This window comes from Vitis riparia, chromosome 15 (genome assembly GCF_004353265.1).
Source record: "Vitis riparia cultivar Riparia Gloire de Montpellier isolate 1030 chromosome 15, EGFV_Vit.rip_1.0, whole genome shotgun sequence".
Lineage (NCBI taxonomy): Eukaryota > Viridiplantae > Streptophyta > Magnoliopsida > Vitales > Vitaceae > Vitis > Vitis riparia.
The window spans coordinates 4,711,173-4,738,942 of record NC_048445.1 but is presented as its reverse complement, the minus strand read 5'-3'; the positions used below and the strand labels follow the sequence as shown (position 1 = coordinate 4,738,942).

General features: G+C 35.2%; 7 protein-coding genes across 11 annotated transcripts; 4 read left to right on the top strand and 3 right to left on the bottom strand.

Moving 5' to 3' along the window:
• Nucleotides 1–1,187: 1,187 nt before the first annotated feature.
• Nucleotides 1,188–7,462, top strand: LOC117932446 (ankyrin repeat and zinc finger domain-containing protein 1). Its single transcript, XM_034853700.1, has 7 exons — nt 1,188–1,539; nt 2,319–2,767; nt 4,610–4,724; nt 5,233–5,904; nt 6,222–6,299; nt 6,600–6,713; nt 6,962–7,462. The coding sequence occupies exons 1-7, from the start codon at nt 1,216–1,218 to the stop codon at nt 7,232–7,234; spliced, it is 2,025 nt and encodes a 674-aa protein (XP_034709591.1). The 5' UTR covers nt 1,188–1,215; the 3' UTR covers nt 7,235–7,462.
• A 145-nt stretch (nt 7,463–7,607) lies between these two features.
• Nucleotides 7,608–9,442, bottom strand: LOC117932447. Of its 3 annotated transcripts, none has more exons than XR_004654180.1 (4): nt 9,164–9,442; nt 8,486–8,917; nt 8,186–8,403; nt 7,608–8,048 (listed from the first exon to the last, which is right to left on the bottom strand). XR_004654180.1 is itself a non-coding variant. In XM_034853701.1 (3 exons), exons 1-3 carry the CDS (start codon nt 9,380–9,382, stop codon nt 8,287–8,289), a joined length of 573 nt encoding a protein of 190 aa, XP_034709592.1. In that variant the 5' UTR covers nt 9,383–9,442; the 3' UTR covers nt 7,608–8,286. The 3 variants fall into 3 exon arrangements, 1 of the variants encoding a protein (XP_034709592.1); XR_004654179.1 differs by having other exon boundaries at nt 8,486–8,722; XM_034853701.1 differs by having other exon boundaries at nt 7,608–8,403; nt 8,486–8,722.
• Nucleotides 9,443–11,983: 2,541 nt separating this feature from the next.
• On the top strand, nt 11,984–14,757 carry LOC117932611 (peptidyl-prolyl cis-trans isomerase CYP18-1). Its single transcript, XM_034853889.1, has 5 exons — nt 11,984–12,037; nt 12,132–12,206; nt 13,082–13,243; nt 13,791–13,949; nt 14,418–14,757. The coding sequence occupies exons 1-5, from the start codon at nt 12,035–12,037 to the stop codon at nt 14,499–14,501; spliced, it is 483 nt and encodes a 160-aa protein (XP_034709780.1). The 5' UTR covers nt 11,984–12,034; the 3' UTR covers nt 14,502–14,757.
• A 112-nt stretch (nt 14,758–14,869) lies between these two features.
• LOC117932610 (ribosomal RNA small subunit methyltransferase, chloroplastic) lies at nt 14,870–20,213 on the top strand. Of its 3 annotated transcripts, XM_034853884.1 has the most exons (10): nt 14,870–15,401; nt 15,634–15,783; nt 16,357–16,413; nt 16,926–17,024; nt 17,518–17,613; nt 18,334–18,418; nt 18,902–18,954; nt 19,223–19,306; nt 19,619–19,729; nt 19,809–20,213. In XM_034853884.1, the coding sequence occupies exons 1-10, from the start codon at nt 15,195–15,197 to the stop codon at nt 19,872–19,874; spliced, it is 1,008 nt and encodes a 335-aa protein (XP_034709775.1). In that variant the 5' UTR covers nt 14,870–15,194; the 3' UTR covers nt 19,875–20,213. The 3 variants fall into 3 exon arrangements, with proteins under 3 accessions (XP_034709775.1, XP_034709776.1, XP_034709779.1); XM_034853885.1 differs by lacking the exon at nt 19,223–19,306; XM_034853888.1 differs by lacking the exon at nt 19,223–19,306 and having other exon boundaries at nt 18,882–18,954.
• On the bottom strand, nt 20,165–21,123 carry LOC117932612. Its single transcript, XM_034853890.1, has one exon. The coding sequence runs from the start codon at nt 20,832–20,834 to the stop codon at nt 20,370–20,372; it is 465 nt and encodes a 154-aa protein (XP_034709781.1). The 5' UTR covers nt 20,835–21,123; the 3' UTR covers nt 20,165–20,369.
• Nucleotides 21,124–21,254: 131 nt separating this feature from the next.
• LOC117932167 (protein-ribulosamine 3-kinase, chloroplastic) lies at nt 21,255–24,974 on the bottom strand. Its single transcript, XM_034853265.1, has 9 exons — nt 24,793–24,974; nt 23,804–23,957; nt 23,624–23,714; nt 23,456–23,530; nt 23,296–23,384; nt 23,078–23,196; nt 22,332–22,472; nt 21,714–21,790; nt 21,255–21,563 (listed from the first exon to the last, which is right to left on the bottom strand). Exons 1-9 carry the CDS (start codon nt 24,890–24,892, stop codon nt 21,417–21,419), a joined length of 993 nt encoding a protein of 330 aa, XP_034709156.1. The 5' UTR covers nt 24,893–24,974; the 3' UTR covers nt 21,255–21,416.
• A 489-nt stretch (nt 24,975–25,463) lies between these two features.
• On the top strand, nt 25,464–27,527 carry LOC117932630 (pentatricopeptide repeat-containing protein At2g29760, chloroplastic-like). The gene has a single exon (XM_034853909.1). It carries the CDS (start codon nt 25,464–25,466, stop codon nt 27,525–27,527), a length of 2,064 nt encoding a protein of 687 aa, XP_034709800.1.
• Nucleotides 27,528–27,770: the final 243 nt, after the last annotated feature.

Sequence of the window (27,770 nt, the reverse complement as noted above, 5' to 3'; positions counted from 1 at the left end):
GGTGGCATTGGCTGTGTGATGAATCACATGGGAACCGGAAAGGGGTAATTTGGATTGAGGCCGAATTTGGGATTTTACTTCAAAAAATAAAATAAAATTGGATGGCAAAATAATTAAAAAATAAATAAAAAATGCCAACTTGTTTATTTTAAATTAAATTTATTTTAATACCAATTAAAAATATTTAAAATTCGGTGACAATAATTACCCAGTGAACTCTCCATCTGAAAGTCCTATACAATCTCTCCTATAAAATATTTGCTTTCTTAAAACAGAAAAAATAAAGCATGCTTGTTGAGTATTTTTGAAAATTGGTTTAAAATATAATTTTTGACAACAGTTTTTTAAAATAATTCTCTAATTTTTAGTAAAACAAAAATCGATTTAAAAATATAAAATACTTTTAATATTTTTTTTTACATCTAATATTTTATTTTTTATCATTCAAAACTAAAAGATGTTTTATATTCTTCCCTCACACGAGTCCTTCTAGTTTATATTAATTATTTGTTAAAAATAAAAATATATTTTATTTCATTTAAAAAAATATAATTTGAAACACTAAAAGAAAGAACAACTTGTCAGAAAAAGTATTGTAATTTTTATATAATATATAAGAAGTTTTTGAGACTTTCTTTGATAATGATTTTTAAATATTATCTTTTCAAAATTGGAGTATTATCAAATTTTTGCTATCTTAAATTTAAAATTTTTAAAAGTAATTAATTAATATTTTGATAAATGCACTTTTTAACCATTATGAGTTCAAAATTTTATCAAAATTTTCCTCTTGAAAATAATAAATAAGAAGGGTAGGGATGGTATATAATAAAACCTCGGTAAAATATTTTTAAGAGAATTATAATACTTTTTCGAGGAAATATTATAAGTGGTTTTTTAATTTTATTAAATATTTTATTTTTTAAATACTTTTTATGATAAAAGCATTTTTTAATGATTAAAAGTAATAGTAATTTTACTAATTTATATATAAATTAAAATAATTCTTTGAAATTTATCTAAAAATGATAATCACTTTTAAAATTTATTTAAAAAAATTTAATTAATTTTTTTTTAAATATCTTAGATTTAAAATAAAAAATTGGAAATAATTTTTAAAGAGGAATTTAAAGCGACGTCGTTTAAATGCTATCCATCCAGGCAACGACTCGAGAGAGAGGCAAAAAGGCAAAGCATAGACGCAAGGGGACGTCGATGGCAATGGAGAAGGGCAATCAACAGCAAGAGAAACGACACCGTTCCATCTTCGACCTTCCTACAACCTTCTTGTACTCCTGTCGTCTCCTTCCTTCTTCTTCTTCTTCTTCTTCTTCGTCGTCGTCGTCTTCTGCAAATCTTTTTTCAGAAACGAAGGCTGCGTCTCCAAGCTCAACTCTCGAAACCCTAGACGAGTCCAAGAAGTTGGAGCACAGTGCTAATACTTCTCTGTCCAGATGGTCCTGCAACACCTGCAAGTCCGAGTTCGACTCCCTCCAAGACCAACGCTCCCATTTCAAATCCGATGTTCATCGGTTCAATGTAAGAACTCTACGCTTCTGCCCCCAAATTTTGATTTTTGCTATCATAACAAAGGAAAATTCTAGGGTTAGATGCGTTTTCAATAATGGACGGTGGCGCTCTCGTTCTCCTATTGCTCAATTGAGCTCATTGGCGGCAATGTTTCCTGTAAAATCTTATAATTTGACAAAGATTTTGTTTATAAAACCAGGTGCTCATGCGTGCAACACTCGGAATGGAAAGCAAAAATTGGAATTTTGGAATTGTGAAATTATGTTCAATTATTTAGATTTATGATGGTGAATTGTAAAGTTTTTGTCTTTGTTGATCCTGAATTCGAAAATCGTTTTTTATTTATTTATATAGATTTTGATGCTTTATTTATTTTATTTTTGCTAAAGCTTCTGTCTTTTTGTAATGAATGAAAAACCATGATACACTGTTCTTATTTATGCAAATATCTGAATGAAAAAACTGATATATCTATCGCTCTTTTGGGCATGTTTTGTAAGATAGTTGCAAAGTTTAAGAGTTGAACTGATTTTATTCTATCAGAAGTGTCAGTCCCAGAAGTTGCACTGAATTACTGTATTGTCAGAGAAGCAAGTCTGAGACTGTGTCACGAGAGTGTATTATTTGGAGAGTGTCATTGTTCTTACATTTATTAAGAACATTTAATTATTATGTGTCCATCTTGAAGTTTTAGATAAAAAAATTTCCTGTTTCTGACAAAGCAAACAGTTTCATTGTTGTTTCCCCAATCATTTTCATTGCATTTATTTGTTAATATGTTTTCTCAGGTAAAGTTGAGCATCGCCGGAAAGGGTATTGTGAAAGAGGAAGACTTTGATGAGCTAACTGCAGATACTTTGTTCAAAGACTATGATATATCGAGTATATCAGGATCAGAAGATGAAGTTGACAAGAGATCTTGGGCCCAGAATGACATGCACAAGGGTTCAGATGACAATGTTAAACGAAAGCTATTTATTCAGCTTCAGACAGGGGAGAAAGTTTCACTTTGGAAGTGTTTAGTTTTGGATGAATCTGAAAATATTTCATATGAGAACGACCCTGGTTGTTGCATGCCATGTTTGAAAGAGAGTGATGTGATTGAGAAGTTGAAAACTGTGATCCACGAGCCTAGGGATAATACCCATTTGAGGGTTGTGTTGCTTGCTAGTGGTGGGCATTTTGCTGGCTGTGTCTTTGATGGTAACTCTGTTGTGGCTCACAAAACATTCCACAGGTTAGTGTTCCTCATTTACTTGATTCAATTATCCAAATAAGGTTAATGGAGATAAAAAGGTGAACTGTATCACCATCAACTTTATCACCATCTGATTTTTCTTTATTTTCCAGTGGTCATCGCAGGGTAATACCTCCTGTTATTTAGTATTCCTAAATTTAGCACTATACCACTGATTTTCCATTTTCTAGAGTTGACTGGGTTTCTTTTCTGCCTTTTTTTTTTCTTTTCCTAATGAAGTCACTGATATACGTAGTTGGGTATCTTTTAATGAAGGACCTTCAGAGGTCATTGGCAACATCATATGCAATTCTGTGATCGAGATGTTAGACCTGTGTATAATTTCATGATTTATGCATTACCAATACCAAGTGATAGATAATATTTAGAATTGTTATAATAATTTTTTCTTAATTATTTATTTATTCTTTTGATCCTTATGATATCTTTCATCCTTATTTTTCAATTATCTAGTCTTATCCAAATGCACAGGAATTTGAACTGATACCCAGAAAAGTAGATAGGTCTGAATTTGAACATGATTCTATCTACTACCTTGAGCTGACTTGGCACAATTGGGAATCACAACCACAGCATTGGGATTTGGAGTCTATTAAGTTTGCCTTGGACCTAGTGGGGATAGCATTTCCTAAAATTGATTTAATGTTGAGCTGTCCAATCATTTGAACACACACATATACATGTAGTATGGCATCCATCTTCCTTTAACGACATTGAGGAACTACCAAATCTGGTCAAACTATCGTCAATTATATTCATATTGACATTGGCTACCTCCAAGAGGATTAGGTCTTCTGATCAAAAAAAAAAAAGAGGATTAGGTCTTGAAATAGTACATCTTGACATTGGCTACTTACAAGAGGATCAGGTCTTGATCTGTGTGCTATTTCACTCTTTCAGGGATGTTTGCTTACAATTTAATCGTCTCATGCAGCAAGTGAGAGAGTAGTGAGAAAATATTCTTCAAAAAGAAAAGAAATCTGGTTATGTTATATTGGAACTTGGTCATATGGTAGTTCCTAACTAGGATTATGTATTGATGGTCCATCTTTGTGCTTAGTTGGGAACTTCTTCTTCTTTTTAAAAGCGAGTCTGAATTGGGTGACTGTGTTTTACCAAATTACAAGGCGTGCTAAATTGATTTCACAGTCACCTTTGGGTGGCTTGCTTTCTCTCTCCTAAAAGCAGTAGCTTACAGGTCAGACCCAGAAATAAATGACATATTTTTCCCATTCTCTGTGCAATAGCAATATTGGTAGAGTAAACGGGTTTTCCGCTCGTGTAACCATGATGAAAGTGAAAGAATATTTTAATATTTTAATGGAAGAAAAATCCAAAAATGTCATTTTAAAAGTTAAGATATAGAGCTTTTGAAGATCTCTTTACTTGTTTGCAATCAAACAAACAACGGATGTATTGTTAATCAGTTTCCAACAGTTGTTTCATGCACAATTTTACAGATCAAAATTTATACTTCATTACATATATTATATATCCAATTTTGGCCCATGAAATTGCTTCTAACTAATCTATCAAAACTAAACAAAAGAATATAAAGAGAGAATCCTCAAACCTGTATGGTTTTTAGTTAACTTCATGCCCACTAGTTCTAATTGTGGTGCTCTATGTAGAGGTGGCCAAAATCATATAATGTTTTTCATTATAGTAGGTATGCGTTATCATCTTTTCAAGTGTTTATCTTTGCGTGGAAGTGAATAGAATTTATTCAAGCCTGACTTCAATTGCCAATTTTGAAAAATTATTGGATGCATCTGATGTTTTCTCTTTGGGTATGGGTCAACTTTTTTTGTTATCATGTAGATATGTCGTAAGGGCCAAGGCTGGTAAAAAGCAGTCATCAAAAGATGCAGGTGGGAGGGCTGCACATTCTGCTGGAGCTTCACTTCGCAGATATAACGAACTCGCTCTGAAGAAGGTATTCAATATTTGGTGGTTCAACTTGTTTGCAATAGACTTTTCAAACTATTTACTTTTGTTGTTTCATGAATAATTTCATTTTGATTTTTAGCAGGTATGCCTGTTTGTGAATGAAATTTAGATGTTCTACTGAATTAACCTAATTGTAGTGTGGTGATAATTATCACATGAGGAAAGATATGGTCTAATACTTCAAAAACGCTTCAGTTCACCTCGCAGGCCCCCATTTCCACTTACATTTGTTCTCACACTGTCATGCTAGCATGTATTTGCTTAAACTCCTAAAATATGTATGGATACATCTGCTGTTGAATGTGCGATATTCTACTGAGACATTATCATGTCTGTACCATTTATTTTCCATTATGTTAACAATAGTCATCTTTTACAATTACCTTAGTTGTACAGCAGCAAATTTTTAAGTTTGGTACCATGTGTGTAATATTTAAATTGATTTTCCCGATCTTTTACTGCTGGCTTATTTATATATCTCACTAATATTCTAGGAAATTCAAGAATTACTTGCTTCTTGGAGGCCTTATTTTGAGGCTTCCTCCTGCATCTTCATTTATGCTCCTTCAAACAATCGTCAACTGCTTTTTAATGGGGAAAAGGCGTATTTCAGTAACCAGACTGCTGCAAGAAATGTTCCATTGACTGTTCGAAGGCCTACATTAAAGGAAGCCCAGCGTATATATAACCAATTGACACAAGTTGCCTATGATATGGATGAGACGGAATCTCCAGAAAGCATCAAAGATGATTCACTTTTAAGGTTAAGCACTATTAGCATCAACAGCCCAGAGTCCAGCAAGGTGGGCACAGAGGACAACTTGGAGAGAAGGGTAGCCACTGAAGCATGTTCAAGTAACAAAAAATCTGATGACATGCCCATATCAAGTGAGAGTGAGCATGAATTTACTGGTTCATCAACACCTTTACATGAAGCAGCAAAGTCTGGAGATTGTCATAAAGTCTTGGAACTCCTAGAGCAGGGTTTGGATCCTTGCATTATAGATGAAAGGGGGAGGACCCCATATATGCTGACAACTGAGAAGGAAGTCAGGAATACTTTTAGACGGTTCATGGCCTCCAACCTTGACAAGTGGGATTGGCATGCTGCAAAAGTGCCCAGTGCATTGACAAAGGAAATGGAGGAATCTCAAGCAGCTAAGCAGGTATAGCTGATATGCTTTTTAATGATTCATATATGAAGATTATCTTGGCATCTGAATTAGTTGCAAATGTCATGTTACTTTGTCATTTCTATATGTCCCTTGCATGCATAAAATTCTTGTTACTTGATGAGGTTTCAATAGGTTCTATCTGTACAAGTTATATACTTTTTGAGCCCTTGCTTTCTTAGATTGATATCCTTGTATTTATCTTCTCAATTGAGAGGTGCTTTTTCCATGGCTACCTTGATTGTTATATTTGATGATTAGTATTTTTTGTTGATTTAAAAATTGATGATAGGTCTTCTTTTCCTTATCAGGCAGATAAAGATGCAAAGAGGAAAGCAAGATCAAAAGAGCTGAAGAAACTGCGGAAAGCAAAAGAAAAGAAGGCTCAGGTGCACATTCTTCAGTCTTTGTCCTGATATTTTATCGTGTTGTTCGTAGAAAGCTTCTGTACTTAGCAATAGTAACTTGCAGCTACTGGATTAGGCTATAGCTTTACGATGAATCTATTTTAAGAGAGAATTGTTTTAGTGTGAGTGAGTGATTTATTAACAAAAGTCAAAAAGGAGAATGTAACTTTTGATGATTATATCAATTAATACATCTTGTCTTCCAACATAACTCATTATTAGAGGATCAAACTATATACTGCATTTCTCATTAATCTTATCACCTCTGTTTTTTATATGCAGGCTCAGGCTGCCTTAGCCCAGAATTCCTCAACAGTTTCAGAGAATCAAGGAGCTAAGCCGGTTTCAGTTCTCAAGGGACAGCCTCAATCTAGTAGCAGAGTAGTATCCAGAGAGGTTAGATTTTTTTAATTTTAATTTTATTTATTTATTTATTTATTTTTGAGTCATGACCTTGCTGGGTGTGTTTCACCAATCTCTCACTATATTTTGACTTTCTACTTTTAATGGGGAGCAAAGTTCTGCTTGAGCTAGTGCTTGCTCAGCTAATTGCCTCCCATGTTGTGATCATTTTGGATCTCGACTAAAATAAAGAATTTGAGGTCACCTTTAATTTGAGGTCAACTTTTTTGTTCTTCATTCAGGAGGAACTGAAGAGAGCAGCTACTGCTGAGAGGGAAAAGAGAGCAGCAGCTGCTGAGAGGAGAATAGCAGCAGCTGCATCCCTCAATGCTCAAGGGACTGGTACAACCATTGGACCAAGTAGTTCACAACCAAAAAGTGGGATAGCATCTGACATAAACTGCTCCTACTGTTATGCATCATTAGCTGGTAAAATCCCGTTTCACAGGTATAATTACAAATATTGCAGCACAACATGCATGCATGTACACAAAGAGATACTTGAGGATGGATAAAAGAAAAAAACACTTCCAATATATGTACACATTTTTTATTTTTCAATTCATGGATTTTTCTCTTGGTGTTAAATCTACTTATTCCAAGGTGTTTAATTTAATCATGCATTTTTTTTTTTGTTTCATTTTCACTTACAAATACTGCCGGCCTTGTTTGGAAAAAATCGTTCCACCAAACTCTCACATCGTCTCTGAGCCTTAACTTTCAATTAATAGTTTGGTTATTTATTGAGCTCATAACTTTCTTGTTTAGTTATAATATTTTCTTGATTGCTATGATGTTTGAAGGACATTTATCATTGGTTACTTCATGCATTGTTGGAATGGGCATGACTGTTCCTGTGATAACTTATTGAGAACATGGGCAAAACTATATTGTAAATCCAGTTGCTGGACAAGGTTTTTATTGCTATATGATCTCCTTGTTATCTCCATCCAAAACACGATACATGTGTGTTTGTCACCTATAGACATATGTTTACTATCCAGATGAATGATATGCCTGTCCTGTTAGACATGGCACTTGCTTGGCTGATCAGCCCTAAGTACCATGAACCGGGTGTAGGTAAAAACTGAACCTAGTGAGTTCTATATCTATTGTGCTGGATCCTCTTCCCTTTGTGTCTCTGCCTGTTGTACCTCTGCCTCTTTTAGTTGTTTAACCTCTCCATCCTCTAGCCTTTTGATTTGCCTTCCAATGATCAGCATAGCAGTATAGCTTGAGCAGAACCCAATACTATCGATGATGATCTGCAACAGTGAAATGGGGTGCTGATCCTTTGTCCCATCTGCCAAGTTCCTCATCAAAATCCCACTGAGAAATACACAAGGTCAAGTTGTAATGACACAATTTGCATATACATAGTTATTCCAGGCTCTGTTTCTGTAAGGTTTTGAACAAAAACATTCATTAACGAATTGGAACCCTAGGGTAAAAAGAAGAGGTCCAACCTGTAGATTGCAGCAAAAATATCAGGCACCACTCCGACTAATGACCCTACCAGGTAAGCACTGTACTTGATGTTGGTGGCACTTGCAATATAGTTGAACATTCAATATGGAAATGGTGAAATTCTAATGAAGACAACCGTACAAAACTGTTGAAACCAATTTCCTTGGAAGGCTAGTCTTACAATGGAAGCGTCTTTTGGAATTCTAAACCCCAATCTCTGATCAAAACAAAATAACAATCAATACATGTTACTTGTATGATGAGAGAGTGACATGAAATAGAAACAGAGCAGTACTGACTTGGATCTTAGAGCGGAAGGGATAAGCAATGAAATATGGTAATGTCACGCCCACAGCTATCCCAGGTATGATTATTAGGAACCCCAGCTCATACCCAAAAACAATTCCTGCAATCCACAAGGATGGCGTAGATTCCAGAAGAGCAGCAGGGAACAATGCCAAAGAAGCAAATATCGCCGCTGCTAGCTCTAAAGGACTGAAATTTACCGCAAGCCATTTGATAAGTGGGTTTACATTCTGCAAACGAGATAGGGATCAGGACGATAATGGATCCAAGGTGTAATGAATGGCTATTGCTTCCTGGACACGAACGAAGGAACATGTTTGAAGCAGTTTACTTATATCTCTTGAATCCTCTCGATAGATGCAGGTATTCAAGAATGTATCTTGCAAAGAAGTACTTACATATATCCTTGAAATTTTCAAAGCAATCTTGTAAATAAAAAAAGTGAAAATGTTAGAAAATTTTAATTTCTTGAATGATAAGAGTACTCGAGAATGTATCCTATACAGAAAAGAAACGTATTTCCATGAATTTTTTTTAGAGGCAATCGATCATTCTCATTTCTTGAAAAGATTTTCAACAGAGAAAATATTTAGGAACGAGAAATCGTTTTCCATTTTTTTGTTTTTCCTCCATTTTCCCGGGAACCAAACAAAAGAAGAAGGGTGAATTACCTTGGAAAAGGACACGAGGGCAGACCATTTGATGACGAGGAAGAGCAAAAGGGCGACGAAAGTGAGGAGCGGAGCGATATTGGACCACCAGCAGGAGTATCTGGAACTGGTAGGTTTTGGAGGCACAGAATCTTGGTGCACTTGGGGCCCACCATCGTGGGGGCCGTCTTCTACCAATCTCCCGTAGGGTCCGAAATCGGACATGGGCTCCTCGTCCATTTCAGTCTTCGTCTGCTAAACGGCGTCGTATCAATCTTCTGTTTTCGACTCGTTGGAGAGCTCCGTGGAATGGTGGAATGAAATTTGGTTACTTCGTGGGCTCGTTCATGGTGGGACCCACCCATTTATAAATAAATAAATAGAAGAATTATCCAAAAGGGTAGGCTGAGCATAACAATTATGAGAAAGGGTGGTGGTATCTTTTAATAATTCTTGGGAAGGACTTTAATAAGTTTAATATACCAAAATTGTCATTTAACTAAAACTTTTAAAATTCAAAACATTTAAAATACTTCACTTGATTTGTCAATACATTTATGATATATGGGTCTCACATTTATTGTAATTATTGATATTTAAATTTTAAATCAAAATTTTGGGTTTAACCCTTATAATTATATATAATTTGTTATTTAAATTTACTATTTAAAACAAAAATACTTTTAAAAAATAATTTCAAAATATCATTTATTGTTTTTTTACCTTTTTATTTTTATTATAATTTTTAATTTTATGAAGAAAAAAATAAGTTTTATAATTATATAATAAAAATAATGATTTTTTCATATATATATATATATATATATATATATATTTTAAATTGATAAATTATGTTTTCGTATTAAATTTAAGGAAGATAAAATGTTTAATTTTTTATTCAGATTCTCTAAAAAGAATAAGAAAATGATAAAGAAGGTTTAATCATTTTTTATTTTTATAATAAAAAAATTTATATGATTTTTTTTTTTCCTTTGCATAGTGTTTTTTTTTTTTTTTTTATATAATTTTTTTTCTCAATGCATCTAGTGAATGATGTTAATATATTTGATATGTTGAATATTAATAAGGTATAAAAGGTGATCCTCGATATTATTACTTTTATTATAAAATACAGGCATAACAAAAATCTGTTATAATTACAATATAAATACACTTACATTACAATAAAACCTAATTAAGAAATTTATGAAATTTTTTATAAAAATGGTAATTTTGTATGATCATATCATATTTCACAACATACCTATATCATAAATAATTTATGAGACCAAATGAAATACTAATTTGAATTCACGTAGTTTATACATATATATATATATATATATATATATATATATACAAAAATTATTAAATAATTTCAAAACACTAAATAAATGTTGTTGATATATTAATACGATGTGTTAATACCAATAGGGTATGAATAAACATTTTTAAAATTATTAATTTTGTAATGAAATATAGGTACGACATAAATGCATTATACTTACAATATAAATACATTATCATTACAATATATTATAACATAATTTAATTTTTTCACGTGCTATATTACCTAATAAATAGTTGTGAGTTATTCCATTTAATAGGTGTGTGTTAGTCAATTGAATGTTTATATATTATTTAATTGATGAGTGCTCGTAAAAAATAATTATTCATTATATTATGATAACAAAGTTTTTAATTGTATGTTTTATATATAAAACGATATAATAACTTTAGGATATGGTTTTTATTTATGAGATATTAAAAATTATTTTTTTTACAAGGTTCTTTAAAAAATCTCAATTTTTTTGAAATAAAAAATAGCAAATTTTTAAACAGTCATTCGATTGTTCAAAAGTGACAACAATTTTTTCAAGCTGAGAAATATACCGTTGTTTGCCTATCAACTTGTGATTATCATCATGTATAGGTCCCACATCATTGACAATTTCAATTTATTTATAAATAATATAGAAAACATATTTAAGGGTAAATTTGTCCTCTAAAAAAGTGAGTCTTTATAGTCATTATTTTTTCCAGCCCACCATTTTGGGTAATTCTCCCTAAATAAATTATGGTCGATGCTATTTTTGTAATTTCCAATCATTATTTCAATTTTATTCTTTCTTTTGGTTATTTCTCTTTAAAAAAAATGCTAAAAATATAACAAGATTTGGACTGTTTGATGTTGGAAAGATGACGAAAAATATATCAAAAAGAAAATAGAGGGAATAAAAGAGGAAAAATATAGAATTAGAGGATGTTTGTATTATAATTTACTTTCAAGTTTTATTTATTTATTTAATTTATAATTTATTATAATTTTTTAATTGAATAGAAAAAAGTTAAAATGCTTAATTTTTTCTAAATAAAATAAAATAATATATTGACTTCTTTTTTTTAATGTTAATAAAAATAAAATATTATAAAAGCAAATAATTTAATGTTTTAAGTTATTATTTAATTTTAAATTTTATTTAAAATTAAGTAAAATAAATAAATAAAAGGCATTTAAATAGCAACTTTTCCTTAATTTTTTAAATTAAATTCTATCAATAAAAAAATTAGATTATTTAATTAAAAAGTGTAAAATTAAAATTCAAATAAATATCCATGAAAAAAATCCTTTCATGTTGGTAAACTTTAACAGAAAAAGTTTGATCTATAGAAAACATCGGTGAAAGATAAAAAAATTCCAATATGAATGAATAATTATTTTTATTTTATTTTTAATTAATTTAATTTAAAAATAAAATTTTGAGTTGTAGAGAATCTTATTTACATGAAAGTTCTAGAAATGTTGGAAATTTTGTATATATATTACAAGAACATGAAATGGTACCCGCTGTTTCTAATAACCTACGGTTCTCAGCCGGCACGCAAGAGAAAATGGTTTGTTTACTTTTCATTGTGGCATTTCATCGAACACCTTTTCTCTCACAAATCGAAGCTTGGAATTCACGGGTCATTCACTTTCTTTTTGCAGTCGGTGACTTTGCATACCAACCTCGGTGACATCAAATGCGAGATCTCTTGCGACGAGGTCTCTAAAACGGCCGAGGTTAGCACTCGTTACCCCAGTAGACTCAAGCCTTTGGAATGTGTGGTTAACTCTGTGTAAACTCGAAAATTATGTATTGGTTGTGTTTGGGAACATACCCAAATTTAGTTTTGATTTCAGTCGTGCCTTCTGTTGGTGAGCTTGAATTGGAGTAGGGCTTTAATGCAAGCGTGTTGATGGAAGAGGAATCTTTTTGCCTTGGCACACATATTGAAAGGGGCAGCATCATCGATGAAAAGGATCAAGCCTCCTACCCACATGATAAAAATTTTACCCCTGTTTCTAGATTATAGCAGAGAAAAATGTGATTGAAACCCTTACAAGGAAAGAGATTCGCAAAGGAATATTTTTGTATGGCAAGCTTAGATTGGACTATAGATCAATTCACCACCGTATATAGATTCATAAACCAGTGCAATATCAACTATTCCTTTTAATTTATGAGTTATTTCTGTTTCTTTGCTTGCCACGAAGGCACCAACACAAACGAAATTAGTTTTCTTAGCCACTGCCTAACCACGGAGATGAAATTGTATATTTATTTTTTATTTGTGCTGCTCGTGAACTATGTTTACTGAAATTGCTTTCTGGTGTTTTCTAGTGTTGTGTTCTAAACTGGGTTTATTTTTAGAAATTCACATCGATTTGACCATCACTTTTGTTCAGCAATGAGTATTTATGTTTATGATGCATGTGACTGATTGTTTTTAATTATATTCTATCAACTTTTGAATGGATTTTGGAGTATTAGCCAAGAGGTTGTTATTATTGTAATTTTTGTTAGATTGTTACAGTCTGTTCTTTTGAGCCTGTGTTGCCATTGTTTTTGTGACAATATGCTGTGTTCTAATAGTTTTGTGCTTTTATTTGGATAGAATTTTTTGGCACTCTGTGCTAGTGGCTATTATGATGGAACCATATTTCATCGAAATATTAAAGGTTTTATGATCCAAGGTGGAGACCCAACAGGTACAGGCAAAGGGGGGACCAGCATATGGGGAAAGAAGTTCAATGATGAGATACGAGAGTCTCTCAAGGTAATTTAATTTAATGCATGAAGAATTCAGAGACTAAAATTATATTCTTTTACTAATCAGAATGTATATATATATATGCCTTCCCAAGAAGGCAAAGGTGGGAATAGTTTGATCTACCAATTGAAATTTCAGGCTCAAGCTGGGCACAGGCCTCTTTCTATGGTTGGGGTGTCCTGTTTCAGACTTGGTCTATTTTCTAGTGACTATATACTGCTTAACATACATTTCATTTGGGGTTTGGATTTTGCCATCCCCCTTCATTTTCTCTTTTTTGCTGGCTGCAAATTAGAACAGCCCGAAAAACAATACTCCTAAAGTAGTCTGTGTATACTAAGACTATCATGCTTCTAAGACTGTTTACAAATTATCAAATCCATATTATGCTGGGTGGAGCTTGATTCTGCTTGGTTGATCCACAGGCATAGTTCTTGTTGTATCTTAAATGGCCAAATTTTCATAATATGCTCTATTGGGTAATTGTAGGCTAGAGACATTTCATTCTAATCATGATACCAATGGCTGCCCTTTTCTCCCTTCTTTTTTCCAGCACAATGCAAGGGGAATTCTATCAATGGCTAATAGTGGCCCCAATACTAATGGAAGCCAGTTCTTCATAACGTATGCTAAGCAGCCACATTTGAATGGATTGTACACTGTGTTTGGAAGAGTGATTCATGGATTTGAAGTCCTTGATATCATGGAGAAGGTACATTTCTGTGCTCTTAAGGTCAATTATCCGTTTCTTTTGTGGGGGGGGGGGGGGGGGGGGTGAGAGGAATAATGGGTGACTTAAAGGAAAGCAAGGGTGTAAATTTGGTTTTCACACATCGAAGAGTAGGAAGTCAGTATCTCTTTATATGGCAGCTGATTGTGAAAAAATCCCTTATTTATGGGTGGCTTCCAAATGGGATGATGTTGGATTTTTCTTTTTATGATGAGCTTGTTTTAGATTGGTGGGCGGGATATTTTGAGGGGGGCATAGTTGATTATAGCACCAGAAAAGAAGACATAGAACAGGTGCTTTCACATATGCTGCCTAAAATTTTCTGAATGAGTTGATTTCTGCAAGCATTCTTCCCATGCAGGGCTCCATGCAAGCTGCTCGTTTCCCTTTGAACTTTTTTTTTTTTTTAAATCAAATATACTGTTAAATAATGTTTTTTGGTTTGTGCAGACTCAAACTGGAGCTGGGGATCGGCCTCTTGCAGAGATCAGGCTCAATCGAGTGACAATACATGCTAATCCACTTGCTGGCTAGGTTTAGTTCACTGCATTTCTGGGTTGTAAGCATGCGAACCAGGGTGGTCTCAGAACCTCTGTACCTATAATCCAGTGATTTTAGGACTAAACTCCTGACTGTAGAGCCCTTTTTTTTTTTTTTTTTCTTTCTAAGGGGATTAAACTCCTGGCTACAGGCTCTCTGTAATTTTCTTTTTTCCTCTTTGAAATATGCAGCTGAAAACTTGAAAACCAAAAAAGAAAGAAGGAAAATTATATTATTGTGATCACTTGCAGAATTATGTGTATGGCAGCAGTTTTGTTTCTTACCAGGGAGAAGTTGAAGAATGCAAATGGTAATTTCAACTGTGAATTTCTTGCCACACAAGTGTGGGACAGTGGGATCCCTCCCCCCAAAACTTTGGTCCTGTTTTACTAACACTCAAATATTGAATGGGTGATTTTGGAATTATATTTGTGACTTTCTTCCTGTGCCCATTGAAAAATAGATCTTTTAATTTTCCCCTCTGATTGAAAAATGAGACCATTTTGGAACACATGGAATTGGATACACTTTTCCGTGGTGTAGCATGACCAGCCGGTAGTGATTTTGAAATCCTTCTCCTTTTGCTTCTACGACGTCGTTTTCCTCAGCTTCGTCCTTCAACCAATATATACATACATATAAACTGGTGGCAGTCCCAACGGCAACTCTTCAAAATAACGTCTGGAAATGCCTTCCCTTCTGTTGTATCATCTCCCGCCAACTCCACTTTCCACAACCATCAAAATCAGGTCTCATCCAAAACCTTCATCCCTCGTGCAAGGTAGCACCCAAACTCCCCTGTGTATAACGTGCGCCAGAAGCCAAGATGATTACCACGCCACGCTCGATGCTCTCAACTCCAAAGGCCGCACTCCCAGAAAGTCTCTCGGCCAGGTTCTTCCCTCTATTCGTTAACTTTATCAGAAAACGTTTTCAAGGAGTCTTTTTTTCACTTGGACTCCACTCAGGCCTTTCATCGAACAGTTAACCGGCTTCTGGGAAACTTTTCCGTTACACAAGGACAGTGCTATAAATAGTGCCCACGAGTTGGCTAGTTGTTATTGAATTTTAGCTTGGTGTTCATCGTATGCATCGTGTTCTTTCTTACGGTGCCGTGGTTTTGCAGCATTACATGTTGAATTCTTCCATAAATGAGCAACTTGCTGACACTGCGGATATTAGGGATGGTGATGTGATCCTTGAGATTGGACCCGGAACTGGTTCTTTGACTAATGTTCTTCTAGATGCGGGTGCAACTGTTCTTGCAATTGAGAAGGTTGGTTTCGACTTCATTACCTGTACTCTGTTGGTTAATCTGGAAATAGTATCAAATCGTTGTCTCTAGAACTAGAAATTGATGATCTTTTTCAGTATATGATATTGTGAGAGGCATGTTATCATATGTTGATAAGCAGAGTACTTGAACGAACAGAGTCTCAAGTTTGCCTTCCTAGTTTTTCATGCCATTTCAGTACAAGGAAAAGTAACCATTTCATGGATTGTTTAGTATATCAAGTCATAAATAATCAGCTTAATTTGACGGGGTTTTAGCTTTTAATTGTTCTTGAATGTTTCTTTCAGAACAGCTAAAAGGTTTTTCCATTTATGCGGCAATTATGTGGAATGATTTGATGCGGAATCTGACAGCATGTTCATTTGGAACTGCATTTCATTCAACTCCTTATGAAAATATCATCTCTAATTTATTATACAAATGAAATCCCATAATATGTAGAGTTGTTTGAATTTTGTCCCTTACAAGCGAGCATGAAAGGTAATGATAATCACTATTTCCTGTGCTCCTTTTTAATATCTAGGACTAATGTTATGCTTATTGTATGAGCTGTAGGATGCACACATGGCCGCACTTGTGAGAGAAAGGTTTGCGGATACAGACCGTCTCAAGGTAAGCTATATTTTGACAATAAATCTCTTTAAACTAAAACTTGTATTTTGTGGCTAGTTTTTTGTTCTCAGAAATTTTTTTTTTTTTTTTTTTTTCTTTTTGAGTTTAGAATTATCTTCATAGACTTCATTTTTGGGAGAACTGTTCTTGCTTTTAAAAGAAAATATTGATTTGCAAGAAGGGAACAAAAGCAGCAAACGCTTTGCTGTTGTAACTTCTGACATGCTACTTAAATGATAAAAGGATAGCGTCTCTATCACCAGTTGTTTCTTATAGGTTAACATGTTATTCTTTTTCATCCTTGTTATCTGTCCGGCACTGATATGCTTTCATATTATGTGTTATCTTGTAACCTTAAATGAATTTCCTTGGGCAAACTTACATTGTTTGATGGACTACTACCATAGACATACATATTTGATTTATTTATATTACAGTGTGTCATCTTGTTCTTTTGACCATTACATTGTGAATGATGTCCTAATTTCTGATATTTTCAATTGGAACTGTAGGTTTTGCAAGAGGACTTCATGAAATGCCATATTCGCCCTCATTTGTTCTCATTGTTGCAAAGCAAAAAGGCAATGAACAAAGAATCAAGATATGCAAAAGTGAGAACTCTACACCATGTACATAAGCTGTCTGAGTCATTTGCATTGTACTGTCCTCATGAATATGATCACCAGTTGCCCACTGGAATCGATGCACTTTTCACAGTACATAAATAAAAAAGATCTGTAGAAACTTGGTGAGAGTAGCCGTTACTGCATCTGACATGCATCGGATGCATACACTACTCAGACACAAAATAGAGAGATAGGAATTTGTTGTACAAACTGCACTACTTGACATCTATGAGATGCTATGTTTTAATGTCCATGAATTTGAATACTGTTAATGTGGTCATACATATTGAAGTTTTATGATTTTTTCTTGGATTGATTGGGTACTGCCTCAGATGTACTTTTAATGACTAAATAAGCATTGGTATATCATTATATGGTAATAAATTCATTAGGAATTTGTATCTTTGATGAAAGTTTTCTCCTCCTCTCCCCATGGTCATAATATCCTAAAATGGTGGTATGCATTGCTTATTTGCAGGTAGTCTCCAATATACCTTTTAATATAAGCACAGATGTAGTAAAAATACTTCTTCCCATGGGGGACATCTTTTCAGAGGTTGTTCTCTTACTTCAGGTTGGTAATTGCCTCACTAGTGTTCACTTTCTAATTTCTACAGTACCTGTTTTACCCATGTAATTGCTACTAATTTATTTCTTTGTTAACATTGTTCAGTATCAAATTTTAATGTCCTACCAAAAGTCAATATGATTTTTGTCTTTGCTGTGGTTGATGATTTTAAGATTGGCAATATGTAACTCATCTTCAAGGATTTTAAGAATCCTCACACTAGAGCCATCAAATAAAAAAAAGTACCTCCATTGGACAAAGACACACAGGAACGTAAGCAAGTGAAGTACAGTGAATCCTAATCTTATATAAGTTAGCTTCAACAAATACAATGAATCCTAATTCTATATAAGTTTGTTTCAACATATTCAGAATGAGGCCTTCAAATGCTTTCACGTATTTTCTGGATGAATAAGACTTAAATTTCAAGATATGATTTGCTTTATTTGTCGCTTATTGTTCAGATAAATAAATTTGCAGATGCTGGTAAATCTCAGAATATTTGTACCATGAAACCCCTCTTAATGTTTCAGTTTCATGCATATGTCACTTGTTGTACTTTAGCCCAGTATTAAAGACTTAAAAGTTAAAACTACAAATGATCATAGTTCCTGAAATACTTGTTTCATCAAACAGACTGCTGTATGATAATGAATCTCTGCCAAATGTCATTTAATTGTTTTTTGTTTTTTGGGGTGTCATTATAATGAGGAAATATTTTTACAGGATGAGACAGCTTTGCGGTTGGTCGAAGCATCTTTGCGGACACATGAGTACCGTCCCATAAATATTTTTGTTAATTTTTATTCAGGTGAGGGTTTCTTAGAAACATAAATTTCCATATCAGTGTAGAAATATGTATTCTGCAAATACACCGCATTTTTGGTGACTAGTCCTTTTTGGATTTTATTGATAGCTTGAGTAGGCTTCAGGGCTTGTTGGGGGATTATTAGTTTGTTTTGTTCCTTGGTTTTTTGGGTCTATTGTGCTTCTTGTATACTTCCCCAATACCAAGGTTCTCCCCCTCTTTGTGCTAGGTGCCTGTTAATATTATCTTATTCTCCTATAAAGATTTTAAGCCATGTGGTGAATTACAGAAAAGGCCCAACCTAGGTTCTGATTAATCACAGTGCCTATGTACATTATTCTTGTGTTTTATATTTTTGCAGCTTATGGTATCAAGTTCTTTAGATGTGCTTTTATTTTTAATTTGGTACTAATCCCATAATATATGTCACAGTTGCAGTCAAGCTTCTTTATGACTAGTTTCTCAGTTTGTGATTTTCCTTTTCAGATCCTGAATACAAATTTAAGGTCCCTAGGACAAATTTTTTCCCCCAACCTAATGTAAGTGATTGATTTTTACATTTAGACATGGGCTTTGCAGTATTGAATTTGCATTTTGCTATAAACTTCACACGAGCTTTCTATTTTTACAATGAAATGAAGATGGCAATTGTGATAGTGAACTTTATTTTCATGCATAATTTGGGGTTAAAAACTCTGTACTAATAGACTAGAATGGCATCCATGTTCTACTCAAAGATAAATATAAAGCTTTCTTCCAATGCTCAAAGGAATGGAGATGGAGCTAATCCTTTATATGCTTCTGTAGGTTGATGCAGCTGTTGTTGTATTCAAGCTGAAGCAAGCTGTGGACTATCCACCGGTTTCCTCCATTAAAAGTTTCTTCTCAATGGTAGTTGAGATTTCTAATGCTTGCTTTACTATACCTTGTCCAGACTGTTATCATTTTTTATTGGAAATTTATGTTTTCTACATAGCTTCTTGCTCGTGTAAATATGACGCATTTGTGCATTGTGTCTTAAGAGAGAATCCCACCTTTCAATGTAAATTCATTTAACTGCATTAGTTTTTTTTCATGAAAGAATGCTGCAAAGCAGAATCTCCATTACATTGATTCTAAATCAGTTATTTTTTTTTTTTTTTTTTATCCTTTCATTTTTACTTCTTTTTTTCACCTGTAACAAGCCTTGGCCAATGGATTCAGGTTAATTCAGCATTCAATGGAAAACGAAAGATGTTGCGGAGATCACTTCAGCACATATGCACATCCATCGAGATTGAAGAGGCTCTCAGAAATGTTGGCCTTCCAGCTACAGTAAGTATGCATATCCAATTATTTGATACTCCATTGCCGTATTTCCTGGGTTTTACTAACTCTTGTTGATCTCATGCAGTCGAGACCCGAAGAGCTTACCTTAGATGATTTCGTGAGGTTGCATAATTTAATTGTAAAAACCTAGTCTTTCCAACCTCCTCCTCAGAAGGCCAACTTCATGCTTACTCCCAGAACACCATCTCAGTCCCTGATCTTCATCACCTATGATTCAGACCAGGAACTCAACAAAGAAAAGAAATCGTACAATCTCCAGATGGGAAAAACCCAAGTGAAGTGAATTATCCTCGGGAAGCAGAAACAACATTTGGGGTGTCACTGCCATGTTCAACCAGTTGGGATGACTAAAGAAACTATTCAGGATAAGTTATTGTAATATTAGTTACAGAACCATAAAATCTAAATAGAGAACAATACTGGAATCAACCCAATTTGGGTTAATGAATTCATTGATGTTCTTATTCAATCCAGGTATTCTACAACCAACAAAACACAGCTTGAACTCAGTTATTTCAATAATCATTCTCAATTCTTCTCAATTCGTTTGTACTAACAATGTAAGTATTAAAAACTCCCCTGTTTTGCTCTGTTTTTGTCCTCTGTTTTCATTTTCTCTCAAGTCTCAACCATGAAACTGATACACAAGATCCAGAGCCTTCAACCTTGATTCCCTGGCGTCGAACCCGGCAACCTCTGCCGCATACTTCCTGGGCTCTGCCACAGATGATGGCGACAGCGGTCTCTTCCGTCTCTTGTTTTGAATATAACAATCCCTCATTCGCTCCTCGACCTTGTCAATTGGGTCCTTTGAAGTCACCTCTGTTTCGTCTTCCCATTCATCACCCACCTGCATCGGCTCCGGCGGGGGCGGCGGCGGCGGTGGCTGGGAGGGGAGGGAGAGGAAGGAGGAAAGGCGGTGGTGGGCGTGGTGGAGGGAGGAGTAGATGTGATGGAGGTGGGTGGGGTCTGCGGTGGTGGGGAGTTGCTTTGCCATTAGGGTTGCTTGCTCTAGTGCTTGTACAAGTTCTGGTAATGGCTCAGCCTCGGCCATTATTTCTCTCTCTCTCCCTCCCTCCCTACAAAGCATATGTATGTGTAAAAACTCTTTGGTTTCTCTCTCTGGAATCTTTGTATCTGTTTCTAGGTTTTCTGATATTAGGCAGAGTAGCTGAATTGGCAGCGGCTACCCCTACATGGTCACCCTCATGTGGGCCTGGTCCTTTCTTTTTCCATTTTTATTTTCTCGGGAAAATGGCAAGGAAAGTTATATCCAGAGTACTTCTACTTCAATGGTGTTTGTTGTTGCCCATTAAATAAAAAACACCTTCCAAATCATCTTGGGGATAATAAATCATGAAACAATTCCATTTTTTTTTTTATCCTAATTTTACCCAATAATTTAGATTTTATCTTCTTTTTTTTTTTTTTTTTTTGGGTGCCTTGAACTTTTCCTTCAATTATTTTAAGTCAAATTTCTGGAAAAATAATTTTTTTAAAAAAACCAATCTTGGAATGAAAATAGTCATGAAGGTGCAACCAAAAAAAATGAAAATTGCCATGATAGCAGAATTTACAGAGCTTGTAGAAGCAGCAAAGTGTATAAATTCGAAGGAAAAGAATACAGGCGAGAAGCAGAGAGATGAATTAGGAGGGGAGAAAAGGTAGAGGTTTAGATGTTGAAGTTCCGGAGATAATCATCAATTATGGACATGGCAGAAGACCTGTAGCCAGATCCAAATAGATTATAATGGTTCAAGTAATGATACAACATGTACACATCTCTCCTCTTCTCGAACCCTGCTTGTTTTGGCATCACCTACATTATAAAATTTCATAACAAATTACTCCCAAATGAAACCATCTAACAATCCCACAATCGACAGGTTGGTTTGGAGTTTGGATTAGCAATAGATGACTTTCTTTTCATCTTTTATAACTTATGATTGTTTAGATATCATGACCATACCTCAAAATAACCATTGTAGAAAGATCCTCCAAAGCCAGCACACCATGACATTCCGAATTCTGCCTCATTATGTCCATCTAATTCAAGAAAAGGGCAACGGAAAATCAGCACACAACTATGAAAATTGCAACATTTTTCTCTCCGATTTCATCATGTTGAATTTTTCCGTCAATATTTTCATCATCAAGTTCTGGGTTATGCATAGGAGTGGTAATTCATATTGGTTGGTCTGTCAGTCAGTCGTATGACTCACTTGATCTATTTTTGCAAGATCAAATTTTAAATAAGTCAAATGCGAGTTAAATAGGTTATGACTATAATAATCATCGTGATTATTAAGGAGGTTAATTTAGATCAAATTCGTGTTATGCACCCAAAAATAACTTTTGATCAAACGGGTTATGCAGGTTGATACAAATTTAACCTAATCACGATACTACAAAAAATGTATCAGGGTCGAGTTATGTTGGTGAATCATATCAAGCTTTGCCACCTTTAGCCATGCAGTTGCTAACTTAACATGGATGAACTTAATAGCTAAAAGAAAATTTGGGTATTCTAAATATAAATCATCTGGGCACAAAATGATAGAGCAAATCCCAACCAACTTGGACTTACAGTAACATGCTGGGTCAAGTATAACAGGCTCTCCATTCTTGTCAGAGCTGATATTACCACTCCATAAGTCTCCATGTAGCAAGCAAGGCTCTATCTCCACATTTTCAAAAAGCCGCCCCAGATTCTTCATCAGTTTTTCTCCTGTTGAGCAAAGCGATCCAGGAATCAAATACGGTGCCTAGGTAATAAATTTAAATACAAATCCCTAATTTGTATTTTAAAAATCACATAACCATTGCATTCAGATATAATATCTTAATATTACTGATAGCTTATTAGGAAGGTGCCCTTTTAATTAAATAGCCCAAAAAAGTCGGTCTCGTGACTATTTTAGACTCCTCATGATTAACACTTAATAGTCCATATGATTCCAAGAAGCCAGACAAAAAGAGAAGTAAAATGGAATCCTACAAAGATTTGGTTTTGGTATTCACTTCTCTTAATAAGAGTTCTACAAAACGATAAAAGCAAAGACGAGGTAGTCATTTTATAGATTTATCAATTAGGCAATGAAGCATGTAATGCTCCTTTCAGTCACTATGCCAATCAAAATGAGAATTGTGCCTTGATCAAGTACACATGCAGAACTCCAAACACAAAATCTAGTTTGATATTATTCATTTATAACAAAAACATTTTCCGGGTCAATTTAATCAGTTTGATAATTTTTGTAGAATAAGATGGAAGAAGAAGGAAAACCATGAGCTAAATGATCTGAAAATAAAATTATTATTAAAAAGACGAACCTTTTGCATAGATGGTCGAATCTCCATACTGGTCTAATGCCAATTTCAGCTGATAACCCAATCTATGCTCTGCATAAAACTTGACCCAATCTGATGTCCAAGTGTTTATCTGAGGAGTACTGCAAGGCAAGACATAAAGAAAATTTTCTCAATGAACTTACTGCCTTTCCACAGAGACAAAGAGTGGGATGACGACAACGATGATTTAAAGATGATACCTGCCTATGGTATTATCAACATCAAACCCAAATCCTTTATCAGATTTTCCAGCTTTATGCATTTCAGCAAGCTTCCTCCCTAAAACAGCCTGATAACCAATAACAGTTATAGCAAATTGTTATCACCATAATAATGTCAAGAAAATTTGTTGAACCTCACCTGATCGCCTCTAGATCTACCAAATTCAATAAATTCCATAATGATGTAAGAGCCACCGGTTGGTAGTGGTCCAACCTGCAAGGAGTAGCAACTAGTCCACTTACATTTTTCTGTCAGCTATGTAGATATATCAGGATGAAAAGATCTAGTGACCCCCAAACTTCTCACCTTAAATGGCCTTGGTACACGGATTGATTTGGTTTCATACATAGCACCAAGACCAAGAGCCTCCCCCTCAAACATTGATGGCCCGATACTCCTGTGGTTCAATGGTATGAAATCTCAAATCAGTTTAAATAGCACTTGTACCAGTAAATCCCCAGAATACGTGTTAGGATAACCAAAGACCTGTTCGTTTTAACGAAGAAAGAACCAGCATCAGTGTCATAACGACTAGCAAGATTAATGCAACCACCACCAACAGAACTAATCCTTGTAATCTGAGTTGCCTTTCCTTCTGATAGAATCCATTCACGGATTGGATCTTCACCCGATGCTGCCACTGCCAATATACCAAAATTATATAAATATATTGACAAAATTCAAATAGAAGTTCCTTCAATCAAAATGTAAAGCACAGAAATACAGCTAAAAACCCATATGATGAACAAATCTAGGTATCAAAATTCCTGAAACCTGACAGATCAGCTTAATTCCAGTTCAACTTCATGAGAGTCCCAACAGGAGTTTCTAGAACAGAATGCAAAGCTCACTAACCAAATTAATGACTCGACATTGCCTAACAGCCATGAACCAGGTCCCACCATCAATCAGTAAATGGAAAGATTCAAAAAGCTCATTCAAGCACTGGATCAATGATGAGTAATTGAACCTACTAAAGCTCAAATTAAGCTACTATAGAAAGTGATTTCTAAGGGATAGACATCACAAAAGTGCACAATGCCATCAAATAAAAAAAGGGTAACCTCTCAGACCTGTCATCATGCTCCCTTATGGTACAATCTAAGTTACAAAAGAGTGATTTCACATGCCCTATAAAAAGAGAACATCAAATTGGACAATGGATAATTTCCTCCATAGCAGCTCAAACCCTATAAAATAATGAACCCACATGCAGCTTGACATCAGAGAGGCTCATAAGAATATCAAACAAAAGGGGGCAATCTTTTCAACCCATGATTAGGTTCCATTACAGCTGAACCAAGCTATAAAGGAGTGATTACACATACAAATAGACATCAAAGAAGCTAAGAAAAACATCAGATAAAAAATGAAAAGGGGTAATCCCCTAAACCCCTTTATCACTCATACCACAGCTAAATTCAGTGTCTGAAAACCTCAATTCAAGGAACTGCGAATATCCATCATATACTCACTGACAAACGGCTTGGTTTTGGGGAAGGACAATGAAGGAAACCAAGGCAGAGAAGGGAAGCAACAGCCGGAGGAGATGAGACCCACGTGTGCAGCCACCATTATCCTTCTCTACCTTTTCTTTGCCCCCCGCAGAGACCACACCGCCTCCCTGGCTCGCCTCTGTCGTGTCGACTATCTACTGGTTTCCATTTCTTTACCCAACATTCTCTTTTTTCCTCATTAGATTCCAAAGCTAAAAATTATTTTAAAATTTTAAGAAAATAAATAATTTTTTAAAAAATAAAAATACAAATAAATTCATATTTTTGTGCACAAAATTAATTATTAATGTTTTTCTAATTTGAATTTTGAACTATATCCAAATAATAAATATTTTGAAAGTAAATCCTATATATTACTTTGAAGATGCGAAAATGACAGCTTCCATAAATAATTATCAATTTTTTTTAATATGTTAATAAAATCGTAAAAATATCTAACGTACATCGGACAGCAGGATTCGATCCAAATGGGTAAATTCAAAATCACAGAAGTTGCTTTGAATGGCTTTGGGGTGTTTGGGCAATGAGAATACTTGGGAACATTTTCTTACTTGCAGGAAAACAGCAGAAAAGTGTAACGTAAGCACTCTAGGAAAGAACCAACAAGAACATTGTTTGTGTGATGTCTGATGATCAAACCCTCTTCGAAATGTACGAAATTCATCTCCGTGGATTTTCTCAAGGCCCACTGCACATCTATCTCCAAAACCAAGCAAGCCCACGCACTCCTCCTCCGAACCCACCTCTTGCACAACCCCCTCTTCTCAAGCAAGCTCATCTTTTTCCTGGCCCTTTCCCATTCTGGCGACCTCAACTATGCCCGAAAACTCTTCACCCAGATGCAAAACCCGGACCCATTCATCTGTAGCACCATGATCAGGGGCTACGCAAGAAGCCAAAATCCCTATGAAGCCGTGTCTTTGTACTATTTCATGGTTGAGCGCGGCGTTCCTGTGGATAATTACACATACCCATTTGTTTTGGCGGCCTGTGCTCGCTTGGGGGCTGTGAAATTGGGTCGGAGGTTTCACTGTGAGGTTTTGAAAAATGGGTTCGGGTCTGATTTGTTTGTTATCAATGCATTGATTCAGTTTTATCATAATTGTGGGTCTTTTGGGTGTGCTTGCGAGGTGTTTGGTGAAAGTACTGTGAGAGATGTGGTGACTTGGAATATAATGATAAATGCGCATCTTAATAAAGGGCTGTCTGAAAAAGCTTTTGATTTGTTAGACGAAATGACGAAATTGGATAATTTAAGGCCTGATGAAGTGACAATGGTCAGCTTGGCTCCGGCTTGTGCTCAATTGGGGAACTTGGAAAGAGGAAAATTGCTTCATTCTTACTCAAAAGAGCTTGGTTTAGACGAGAATCTTAGCGTAAACAATGCAATTTTGGATATGTATTGTAAATGTGATGACATAGAATCAGCACAAGAGGTTTTTAATAGGATACGGGAGAAAGATGTTTTGTCCTGGACCAGCATGTTGTCAGGGTTGGCCAAGTCAGGTTATTTCCAAGAGGCACTAGCTTTGTTCCGGAAGATGCAGCTGAATAAGATTGAGCCAGATGAAATCACACTCGTGGGCGTGCTTTCTGCCTGTGCTCAGACTGGAGCACTGGACCAAGGCAAGTATATCCATCTCTTAATAGATAAATTTGAAATAAATTGTGACCTTGTGCTTGAAACCGCTCTTGTTGATATGTATGCTAAGTGTGGATCCATAGATTTGGCTCTACAAGTCTTTAGGAGGATGAGAGTGAGGAATGTTTTCACATGGAATGCCCTGATAGGAGGGTTGGCAATGCATGGTCATGGCGAAGATGCAATATCCTTATTCGATCAGATGGAACACGACAAACTAATGCCAGATGATGTTACATTCATCGCTCTATTATGTGCTTGCAGCCATGCAGGATTGGTTGATGAGGGTCTTGCCATGTTTCAGGCCATGAAGAATAAGTTTCAGATTGAGCCAAGGATGGAACACTATGGATGTGTGGTGGACTTGCTTTGCCGGGCCAGGAAGGTGGATGATGCATTGGCCTTCATTGAGAATATGCCCATCAAAGCTAACTCTGTCTTGTGGGCTACTCTTCTTGGAGCTTGTAGGAGTGGCGGCCATTTTGATCTCGCAGAGAAGATCGGTAGAAGGGTGATTGAGTTGGAGCCTGATTCTTGCGGGCGCTATGTGATGCTGTCGAATCTCTATGCAGGTGTCAGCCAGTGGGATCACGCCTTAAAATTAAGGAAGCAGATGAAAAACAAAGGAATCGAGAAAACCCCAGGTTGTAGTTGGATAGAGTTGAATGGCATGATTCACCAGTTTGTAGCAGGTGATAAATCACACCTTCAAACAGAACAGATTTATGCTATGATTGAAGAGATGACCCAAAGGGTCAACTTGGATGGAGGCCATGTACCGGGCACTGCAAATGTCTTGTTCGATATAGAGGAGGAAGAGAAAGAGCATTCTCTGTTCCTCCATAGTGAAAAACTGGCCATTGCCTTGGGGTTGATCAGCACTCCAAGCGGTTCACCAATTCGAATCGTTAAGAACCTCCGCGTCTGTAATGACTGTCATTCCTTTCTGAAGGTGACTTCCAAGGTTTACAATCGAGAGATAGTTGCAAGGGATCGGAGCCGATTTCACCATTTTAAAGAAGGTTCTTGCTCCTGCATGGACTTCTGGTAAATTTTGGTTGACAACTTTTGTGACTTCAGCTGTAAAACAACTCCATGAGTGGTACTTCATAATTTGTACATGTACCAAATCATTTTTTTTTCCTGCTAAATAATACAGTTACTTCCTGATAAGATCAAATCAGAATCTGGGAAGCTTCTATTAAAAGTCCAAGTTCTTGAGAATGAATTTCATAGAGGGAAGAATGATGCATGAAAGAATGAATGTGAGATGTAACTGAATCTTCGTATCATA

Coding starts and splice junctions, on each gene's coding strand:
- LOC117932447 (XM_034853701.1), bottom strand. CDS start 9,382: ATGGACGAGGAGCCCATGTCCGATTTCGGACCCTACGGGAGATTGGTA. Junction 8,723..9,163: donor CCCTCGTGTCCTTTTCCAAG/GTAATTCACCCT, acceptor TCTCGTTTGCAG/AATGTAAACCCACTTATCAA. Junction 8,404..8,485: donor CCTTCCGCTCTAAGATCCAA/GTCAGTACTGCT, acceptor TGTTTTGATCAG/AGATTGGGGTTTAGAATTCC.
- LOC117932167 (XM_034853265.1), bottom strand. CDS start 24,892: ATGGTGGCTGCACACGTGGGTCTCATCTCCTCCGGCTGTTGCTTCCCT. Junction 23,958..24,792: donor CAAAACCAAGCCGTTTGTCA/GTGAGTATATGA, acceptor GTATATTGGCAG/TGGCAGCATCGGGTGAAGAT. Junction 21,564..21,713: donor TCTACAATGGTTATTTTGAG/GTATGGTCATGA, acceptor TTTATAATGTAG/GTGATGCCAAAACAAGCAGG.
- LOC117932610 (XM_034853884.1), top strand. CDS start 15,195: ATGCCTTCCCTTCTGTTGTATCATCTCCCGCCAACTCCACTTTCCACA. Junction 18,419..18,901: donor TTTTGTTAATTTTTATTCAG/GTGAGGGTTTCT, acceptor TTTCCTTTTCAG/ATCCTGAATACAAATTTAAG. Junction 19,730..19,808: donor ATGTTGGCCTTCCAGCTACA/GTAAGTATGCAT, acceptor GATCTCATGCAG/TCGAGACCCGAAGAGCTTAC.
- LOC117932630 (XM_034853909.1), top strand. CDS start 25,464: ATGATCAAACCCTCTTCGAAATGTACGAAATTCATCTCCGTGGATTTT.
- LOC117932611 (XM_034853889.1), top strand. Junction 12,207..13,081: donor AGGTCTCTAAAACGGCCGAG/GTTAGCACTCGT, acceptor TTATTTGGATAG/AATTTTTTGGCACTCTGTGC. Junction 13,950..14,417: donor TCCTTGATATCATGGAGAAG/GTACATTTCTGT, acceptor TGGTTTGTGCAG/ACTCAAACTGGAGCTGGGGA.
- LOC117932446 (XM_034853700.1), top strand. CDS start 1,216: ATGGCAATGGAGAAGGGCAATCAACAGCAAGAGAAACGACACCGTTCC. Junction 1,540..2,318: donor CCGATGTTCATCGGTTCAAT/GTAAGAACTCTA, acceptor ATGTTTTCTCAG/GTAAAGTTGAGCATCGCCGG. Junction 2,768..4,609: donor GCTCACAAAACATTCCACAG/GTTAGTGTTCCT, acceptor GTTATCATGTAG/ATATGTCGTAAGGGCCAAGG.
- LOC117932612 (XM_034853890.1), bottom strand. CDS start 20,834: ATGCTTTGTAGGGAGGGAGGGAGAGAGAGAGAAATAATGGCCGAGGCT.